Raw genomic sequence first — 9,755 nt, forward strand, 5'->3', positions numbered from 1 at the left:
TTGAGATGGAGTCTTGCACTGTCGCCCAGGCTGGAGTGCAGTGGCACAATCTCTGCTCACTGTAAGCTCCACCCACCGGGTTCAAGGAATTCTCCTGCCTCAGCCTCCCAAGGAGCTGGGATTTAAAAGTGCTTTCAACCAAATGCAAGTCTTTATGAAAATTGAAAGATTACATTTCATAGTTTTAAAAGGGAGAAACACTCTGTGACTGTTCCTCCCATTGCCAGCATTTGCATACCATTTAATCATTAGGGTTTAGTTTTCTTTGGTTTCACAGCTTTAGGGATGGGCGAGGCAGGATGACCAACACATTATGTGTGGTGCATTTTTTAGCTACTTTAGAAGGGCGTTATAAAAATTACTCCCAGCTTAACAATTTAAAATTTTGTACACCATGTACCCCTTGGAGACATGTCACCCTAAATATGAAGAAGAGTAACATCATACTCCTGTGAAAACAGTACAGGTAGAGCATAAAAGCCACATAACAGCTACATAGTAAAGGGAATGATTACCTATTTAATCATGTGTCCCAATCAAATGCAATTTAAGGAAAAATTTAAAGCAGAACATTGTTTAACAAATGATTGAATATAAAGATTAAGGTGTGCACATAGTTTAACAGAGACTGGCAAAAGAAGGAAGAAATTCTTAAATAAACAAAAGTCAGCTACTTAAGTTTAAAGCTAAGGAGGATAAAAACTATTTCTGGAAGCACCTGTTTTTTAAGACTTTTTAAAAATTGTGGTAAAATACATATAGCATAAACTTATCATCTTCATCATTTATAAGTTTACAGTTCGGTAGTCTTAAGTGCACTGACATTGTTGTGCAACCAATCTCCCAAACTCTTTCCTTTTTTTTTTTTTAAGACGAGTCTCGCTCTGTCTCTGAGGCTGGAGTCCAGTGGCACAATCTTGGCTCACTGCAACCTCTGCCTCCCGGGTTCAAGCAATTCTCTGCCTCAGCCTCCCAAGTAGCTAGGATTTCAGGCACCTGCCATCACGCCCGGCTAATTTTTTGTATTTTTAGTAGAGACGGGATTTCACCATCTTGGCCAGGCTGGTCTCGAACTCCTGACCTCAGGTGATCCACCTGCCTCGGCCTCCCAAAGAGCTGGGATTACAGGCGTGAGCCACCACGCCTGGCCCCAAACTCTTTTCATATTGCAAAACTAAAATTCTATGCCCAGTAAGCAACAACTGTCTATCTCCAACCCTTCAGCCACTGGCAACTACCATTCTGCTTTCTGTCTCTGTGAATTTGACTACTCTAGGCACCTCATAGTACTGGAATTATACAGTATCTGTCTTTCAAAAAGACACTATTAAACTGGTGAAGTGACTAGAAGACATGAATGGAAACAGTCAAAAATACAAAGGGACAAAAAGCCATGAAGCACAAAGGGAACTCAGGAGGGTTCAGAATTTATAAAATAACTCCAATTGTAACACTAGTTATCAGAAGTAGATACAAATCCCCTTTTATCTTTAAAACGAAGGCAGGAGATATCTGCATCATCTCTTCATTTCTTGAAATTTGACTCAAAAAGGAAGTTGCTCTCTTTATATCAGACTAGAATTCAACCAGAAAGAAAATCATATTAAAACAATCTGCCTAAAAGCTTTTCAATCTTTCTTAGACATTAGCTACTTGAATAAACATGTTGCTGAGATGTAATAATACTTACCTAGAAAACTATTATTTATGTTTTTCTTATGAACTACAAAAACATAATTTTTACAAATTATATGCTTTTTTTATATTATACAAAATACAAAAAAAGAAAGCAATAACTTAAAATCACAAACTTCAACAACCTTAAAAAACACGCTGATTGAAATAATCGAAGAGATGGATGCTTAATCAAATCTGAAATTATTGCTGATGTGAAAGCTAATTTCAACTTTTGAGAACAATATGAACAAAAAAGTTACATGATTGATGGGAAATTTTTATTCTCATCATATTAAGTATTTTAATTACATTTGTTAACCTGGAGATATTCTCTGCAAATGTGAAATCATGAAGCAAATTTAATAGAACTACACTTCCAGAGAAAAGTTACCAATCATCAAAACCTCTGAAAGATTAAAACTGTAATTCTGAAAATTTTTTTGTTTTGCTCCACCTTATTCTTTTTTTATTGATATAGTAAATGTCCCAGGGCTCTGACCTAGCTTCAGAGAAGTGTTCAAGAAAAAGAAATTATCCAATTACGGATTACCAAAACTGTAACAGGGATTAAGAAGTGACAGAGAAAAGGAACACCCTCAAAGTGTGTATATAAAGGCCAAAAAGGCAGCCTTGAATACACTCTTCGTCATCACCTCTCCTATTCGCCTGGACAAGCTCACGTTTGCAGGAGCACCATGTCTTGCTCGTCTCGCGTCTCCTCCTCCAGGGCTGGAGGCAGCAGCTCAGCCAGGGTGTCTGCTGGTGGAAGCAGCTTCAGCAGTGGAAGCAGATGTGGTCTGGGGGGCAGCTCGGCCCAGGGCTTCCGAGGAGGAGCCAGCAGCTGCAGCCTGAGTGGGGGGTCTAGCGGTGCTTTTGGGGGCAGCTTTGGAGGGGGCTTTGGTAGCTGCTCAGCAGGGGGTGGTTTTGGGGGAGCTTCAGGCTCTGGGACAGGATTTGGTGGGGGTTCTAGCTTTGGCGGGGTCTCTGGATTTGGCAGGGGTTCTGGATTCTGTGGGAGTTCGAGATTCAGCAGTGGTGCTAGTGGAGGCTTCTACAGCTATGGTGGTGGTATGGGAGGTGGTGTTGGCAATGGGGGGCTTTTCTCTGGAGGGGAAAAGCAAACCATGCAGAACCTCAATGACCGCTTGGCCAATTACCTAGACAAGGTCAGAGCCCTGGAGGAGGCTAACACTGATCTGGAGAACAAAATCAAGGAGTGGTATGACAAATATGGGCCTGGGTCTGGAGACGGTGGATCGGGAAGAGATTATAGCAAATACTATTCAATAATTGAAGATCTCAGAAACCAGGTGAGACTATCTGTGCCTGAGTTTCTATTGTTTGTGGATCTTTCACTTCTTTTCAGATCATGTACTATAATGAAAATTTTAAGAAATTATTTGAAAACATATTTGCTTGTTACATATGCAAAGTGGGACCTGATGTGTCTTAATTATTATAGTACCTTATGTGATGTCCAATCACATTAATTTTCTGTTTCCATCTCAGTTTCAGTATTTCTACATAAGAGTAAAACTTATACAACACCAGGCAGCTAATTATCATTTATATATAAGAATGATGGCAGTGAGTCAACATTAGTTTAATCTAATTATTTATGATGAATTCTGACAGACTGACACATTTTATTGTCTTACAAGATTTAAATATTCTTTAGTATTATTTTTCTTCCCAGAAAATCTGGTGCAAACATTACATAAGAATGTAGTAGAATCTAAAATGTTTAGCCACTTTTGTACGGGAAATATATTTTTAAAGACTTTTTTGGAAGTGAAATACAATTTTTGCACTATTTTCTGAAAAAGCTCATGAGATAATGATCTTACAAAGTAGCAGAAATATGCAGAGGGCTATGTCCTGTAAAACAGGTTCCTGTGCCTAGTCCAATAAATGTGCAGACTGTTATCTTTTTGCAGAAAGATGTAGTCCTAAATATACCAGCCCCAGATATATAGGTCTGGGGCTGTATACTTAGTCATTACTAAGTAAGTTTGCAAAGCAAGTCACCTTTAAAAGCTAATAGCACAGGCCGGGCATGGTGGCTCACATCTGTAATCCCAGCACTTTAGGAGGCTGAGGCAGGCAAATCACTTGAGGTCAGGAATTTGAGATTAGCCTGGCCAACATGGTGAAACCCCGTGTCTACTAAAAACACACACAAAAAAAAAATTAGCCGGGCATAGTGGCAAGCGCCTGTAATCCCAGCTACTCAGGAGGCTGAGGCGCAAGAATCGCTTAAACATGGGAGGCGGAGGTTGCAGTGAGCTGAGATCTTGCCACTGCACTCCAGCCTGGGCGACAGAGCGAGACTCTGTCTCTACACACACACAAAAAAAAGAGCTAATAACACAGGCAACAGCTACCCTTACAAGTAGGCATGCAGACACAAGGTAAAAATCATTTGTGATTCACTCACTATTAACATCTTTTTTAGATCATTGCTGCCACTGTTGAAAATGCTGGGATCGTTTTGCACATTGACAATGCCAGATTGGCTGCTGATGACTTCAGACTGAAGTAAGAAACATAAAGACTTGAAAACAAGTGTTATGGGAAAAAAAAATTTTATTCCATTTTATAAACAAATATATATATATATATATATACTATAGGATCATGACCTAAATTTACAAACATCCCAAGGGTAAACTTTAGACCATTAGACAAATCTCCACTGATGCTGGGGCAGGTAGATCCTCTCTGCTGAGCACCTAAGCCAGTAGCTACACACCGGCCGCTTCTGCTCCTTTCATCAGCCTACAACAGCTGCAAAAGAAAAAAGAAAGAGGCAAATTTAGAATGAGAATTTTATTATTAAAAATGTTAGACATGATTAGAATTAACATTACATTGGTATTTTTCTTTACAAGGGAAAATTTCCCAAGAGAAAACTTAATAACCTTTATTTATTAAAATGCCCACAGGTGAGAACTTTTTCAATATGTAAGAATGGAAGGTACCCTTTGAAACACGGCCAGGTGAGCTCACAGTATTTTTTGCCTTACTGCTGCCCCTTCCAGGTATGAGAACGAGCTGTGTCTCCGGCAGAGCGTGGAGGCTGACATCAATGGCCTGCGGAAAGTCCTGGATGACCTGACTATGACCCGCTGTGACCTGGAGATGCAGATCGAGAGTTTCACCGAGGAGCTAGCCTACCTGAAGAAGAACCACGAGGAGGTAGGAACATGTTCTACATAAACGAATAACTCTAGCTAACATATTTCTCCCCATATGCATTCTATACAAATAAAATTGGCTGAGTGCAGTGGCTCATGCCTGTAGTCTCAGCTACTCTGGAGGCCGAGGCGGGGGATCCCTTGAACCCAGGAGTTGGAGGCCACAGTGAGCTATGATCATGCCACTGGATTCCAGCCTGAGCAACAGAGAGATACTGTGTCTCTAAAAAAGTAAAATAGGCCGGGCACAGTGGCTCATGCCTGTAATCTCAGCACTTTGGGAGGCCAAGGCAGGCAGATCACGAGGTCAGGATTTCGAGACCAGCCTGACCAACATGGTGAAACCCCCTCTCTACTAAAAATACAAAAATAAACAGGGCGTGATGGCGCACACCTGTTGCACCTGTAATCCCAGCTACTCAGGAGGCTGAGGCAGGAGAATCACTTGAACTGGGGAGGCGGAGTTTGCAGTGAGCCGAGATCAAGCCACTGCACTCCAGCCTGGGCGACAGAGTGAGACTCCATCTCAAAAAAAAAAGAAAAAAGAAAAAAAGGTAAAATAAACTCATTTTTATCTAAGTGAATTTCCCACATACTATGACCAGGAAACAAAAGTAATCATGAGTAAATTATACCTAGATTTGATTTTTTTTTTTTCCTTTCAGTGTCCTACTTTCAAATTGTTGTTGTCTAGGCACATTTTCGGAAGTCATCGCTTTTCTGTTTGCATCACGATAGTCTTTTTTCCTTCATGCTAGGAAATGAAGAATATGCAAGGAAGCTCCGGAGGGGAGGTGACCGTAGAAATGAATGCTGCGCCAGGGACCGACCTGACCAAATTACTGAATGACATGAGGGCGCAGTACGAGGAGCTGGCTGAGCAAAACCGCCGAGAGGCTGAGGAGCAGTTCAACAAGCAGGTAGATCCTCTCTGCTGAGCACCTAAGCCAGTAGCCACACACAAGCCGCTTCTGCTCCTTTCATCAGCCTACAACAGCTGCATTATGTTTGTATTTAGAGCGCATCACTACAAGCACAAATCTCCACTGATGCTGGGGCAGCCACTTCTGCCAAGAATGAGATAACAGAACTAAAACGTACCCTGCAAGCCCTGGAAATTGAGCTTCAGTCCCAACTGGCCATGGTATGTGCAAATAGCTTTTCACATTTTCCAACAGGGAGTTAAGCAAATGCAGTTTTCTTTCTTTGCCAAGAGGTTCATTAGGCACATAAAAAAGGCAGTGTTAAGGAGAACTGCATTATGATTATAGAAAGCATTAAAAGTTAAAGATAATGTACTCTATTTTGCATAAAAGATTTAGTTTAAAAAGAAGTGCCAACCAAAATTAAAGAAGCAAAGATATAACAATATAGGTTATATGGCGAAGGTGCACTTCTAGTGCCACATAAAATTGCATTTTTAAAAAATCATCCAATGATTTATTTTCATCATGAATTTTTTATTTGCTTTTTCTCTTAGAAAAGCTCCCTGGAGGGAACCCTGGCTGACACAGAAGCTGGCTACATGGCTCAGCTGTCAGAAATTCAAACGCAGATCAGTGCCCTGGAGGAGGAGATCTGCCAGATCCGGGGTGAGACTAAATGCCAGAACGCAGAGTACGAGCAATTGCTGGACATCAAGACACGCCTGGAGGTGGAGATCGAGACCTACTGCCGCCTGCTCGATGGAGAGGGAGGGTAAACCAAAGTCATGAACAAACTAAAATGCATACCTTAGTGAATTTATTTTATAAAACCAAAATGGGACTCAGGGGTTAGACTTGTATATATAGAGAGTAATAAAGTAACAGACACAGGCTGCGTGCAGTGGCTCAGGCCTGTAATCCCAGCACTTTGGGAGGCTGAGGTGGGAGAATCACGTGAGCCCAGGAGTTCAAGACCAGCTTGGGCAACATAGCAAAACCCCTTCCTCTTCAAAAAATAATTTTTAAAAAATTAGCTGGAGGCTGGGCACAGTGGCTTATGCCTGTAATCCCGGCACTTTGGGAGGCCAAGGCAGGCAGATCACGTGAGGTCAGGAGTTCGAGACCAGCCTGGCCAACATGGTGAAATCCTGTCTCTACTAAAAATACAAAAATTAGCCAGGCGTGGTGGCACACACCTGTAGTCCCAGCTACTCAGGGGACTGAGGCGGGAAGATCACTTGAGCCCAGGAGGTTGAGGCTGCAGTGAGCTGTAATCATGCCACTGTACTCCAGCCTGGGTGATAGAACGAGACCTTGTCTCAAAAAAAAAAAAAAAAAAAAAAAATTAGCTGGGCATGGTGGTGCACACCTATAATCCCAGATACCGGGGAGGCTGAGACAGGAGGATCACTTGAGCCCAGGAGTGCAAGGTAGAACAAAAAAGCAACAGACACAATCCAATTAAAACACATAAACACATCCAAAGCTTCATCATGAAGAATCCCCGGGGTGGAGGCTTTCTCCTGCCTTTGCAAACTGCAAAGGAAAACATAATTCTTTTTTTCTCCAGTGGTTCTAGTTTTGCAGAATTTGGTGGTAGAAACTCAGGATCCATAAACATGGGATCCAGGGATCTGGTATCTGGTGACTCAAGATCTGGAAGCTGTTCTGGTCAAGGACGAGGTAGACTTTTTTTAATATTGATAATAGTTCTGTAATTTAAAAGTAAAGTCATACTTTGCTTGTCATACTAAAAGGGTCCACTATTTTTTACATAATCTCACCCAGACAGAACACGTTGAATGCATGTGATTGAATTTCTCTTGCTCTGTGTTTCCGTGAGAGTTTCCAGACTGACATTGCAATCCCATGATTTTCAGATTCAAGCAAGACTAGAGTGACTAAGACCATCGTAGAGGAGTTGGTGGATGGCAAGGTTGTCTCGTCTCAAGTCAGCAGTATTTCTGAGGTGAAAGTTAAATAAGGAACTTCCAGATCAACAAAAGTGTCTTTCAAAGAAAAAAAAATCAAGAAGGACACAAGCGAAGAAATGGCATCAATCTAGGCATCTTTCTGGATAATTTCAGGAAAAGCTTCAGTCCAGAAATGGATGACTAGCCAATTTTTCTGCATCTTCTTATTTCCTCATTAGAATGCTCTTGAAATAGCTGAATTAACAACTTTGCTTTAATTGTTTCTATGCTTCAATAAATTTACTTTTGCAAGTTAATTATTACTTATTTTTTTAAAAAGTATTTTACCTAGGAAGGAAGCTATCAATTATGATCTAGCTGCATGACTATATTACTAATGTCAGTTCATTCTTTATATCTTACTGTTGTAACTGAGCGAGTTATAGAGAAATGCCACACTCTGAGACTAATTCAGGAGTCCTTTTATTGCCGGCGAACAAGACGGCTAGAGCTCAAAATTCTCTCGGCCCCGAAGAAGGGGCTAGATTTCTTTTTATACCGTGGTCTAAATAGGGGAGAGGGAGTTTAGCTGAAGCAATTTTTACAGAAGCAGAACAGGCAAACCAATTAAGAAAGATTAATTGGTTACAGAAACAGTTATAGAAAAGTAAACAGTTCCAGGTGCAGGGGCTCAAACTATCACAAAGAGATAATGCAGGGGCTTTGGGTGCCATCCCCCAAGCGCATCCTCAGGAACTGCTGATTTAGCTTGCCTCGATATCTTATCAGTAAGTACATTCCTGGATGTGCTCGGAGTCAGCTTGCGCTACTTATGCCTTTAAGGGAGGGGAGCTGCAAGTGAAGAAACAAAAATGGAGTCTGTCCGGCTCTCTCAGCTAAGAGAGACAATCAGGTTAAAACGAGGTAGGGTATCACATTACCTTCTTTATACAATTCAGATTATAGTCATTTTTTTAATGTGGGCATTTTTAGTGGCATCACATAAGAACTCAGTGGCATGATAGCTGAAATTAGACTACCGTGTCAACGGCTTAGCCCACAAAGAAGGATGTGATTATTTTAATAATCAACTTATAATTAATGTCTAGTTTATATATGTCCATCACTGAACTCGATATTTTATAAGATAAAAAAGAAACTCAAAATCTCCCTCCTACTTCAAAAAGCTCACATTTCAGCAGAGAAGAAGAGCTAAAACACAAAGAAGACAGCAAGCAATAAAAAGCTGTTAATAGTAAAGACTTGATTTCACAATCTGCATCAGAAGTGACATAGGAATCAGACATGTGTGTTTACAGGACATTTAGGACAGGGGCCAAATAAAGAGTCTTGGGAAATAAGATTGGCTATGTGATATGGCAATCCGATTTCCTGAAACCTTGAAAGCCCCAAAGAGAAGAGATCCTCAGGCACTTGTTCCCCTGCCAAATCTAGCCACATCTTTAGCCAAAACCTGCCACTTCGCCAAGCTGGTGTTTCTTTTCCCCAGTCTCCACTGCTAAGATCTTTCATCCCGTTGGTGGTCATAGCCCTATTCTTTCATTTCTACAGTATCCCTGAGGCCACATGGCTTTGTCTTGTCTTGTTTGGGATGATGAAACCTGTTAAGATTGGGTAGGAGGTGGTACGGGCCCCAGGAAGAACCAGGCATAGCACCAACCCAGGCTGGCTAAGGGCTTTCTCAATCAAGGAATTTAATATGTCCATATCACAAATTAGAGAATCAACTCTACAAGCCAGTCCTCAAGGAAAGAACATGGGACGTGGCATAAAAAGCCAAATGTAAAGTTATAAAAGGACAAATCTGAACATGTATCTTCCAATATAAAACCAATTAAGAATTGTGTGAGCATATCAAACCTATCATCAAAACATGTAGTTTTTCATCTTCTGGGCACATTGAATAAAACTTAAAATGAACCTCTGGGTACATTATGACTTCTGCTTAAATAGCTAACCGCAGAATAAGGTTAATAGCTAACCACAGAATAAACATTAAACCACTACTCAAAGAAAAAGAG

General features: G+C 40.9%; 1 protein-coding gene across 1 annotated transcript; it reads left to right on the forward strand.

Moving 5' to 3' along the window:
• Nucleotides 1-2,313: 2,313 nt before the first annotated feature.
• LOC100979131 (keratin, type I cytoskeletal 24) lies at nt 2,314-8,030 on the forward strand. Its single transcript, XM_008956757.5, has 8 exons — nt 2,314-2,987; nt 4,133-4,215; nt 4,719-4,875; nt 5,633-5,794; nt 5,893-6,018; nt 6,355-6,572; nt 7,371-7,483; nt 7,681-8,030. The coding sequence occupies exons 1-8, from the start codon at nt 2,373-2,375 to the stop codon at nt 7,782-7,784; spliced, it is 1,578 nt and encodes a 525-aa protein (XP_008955005.1). The 5' UTR covers nt 2,314-2,372; the 3' UTR covers nt 7,785-8,030.
• Nucleotides 8,031-9,755: the final 1,725 nt, after the last annotated feature.

Source organism: Pan paniscus, chromosome 19 (genome assembly GCF_029289425.2).
Source record: "Pan paniscus chromosome 19, NHGRI_mPanPan1-v2.0_pri, whole genome shotgun sequence".
NCBI classification, from domain to species: Eukaryota; Metazoa; Chordata; class Mammalia; order Primates; family Hominidae; genus Pan; species Pan paniscus.

What these genes read in the sequence shown, in the direction of transcription:
- LOC100979131 (XM_008956757.5), top strand. Translation starts at nt 2,373, where the DNA reads ATGTCTTGCTCGTCTCGCGTCTCCTCCTCCAGGGCTGGAGGCAGCAGC. An exon ending in GCTGATGACTTCAGACTGAA is followed by an intron (nt 4,216 to 4,718) that starts GTAAGAAACATA and finishes TGCCCCTTCCAG; the next exon opens with GTATGAGAACGAGCTGTGTC. An exon ending in TTCAGTCCCAACTGGCCATG is followed by an intron (nt 6,019 to 6,354) that starts GTATGTGCAAAT and finishes TTTTTCTCTTAG; the next exon opens with AAAAGCTCCCTGGAGGGAAC.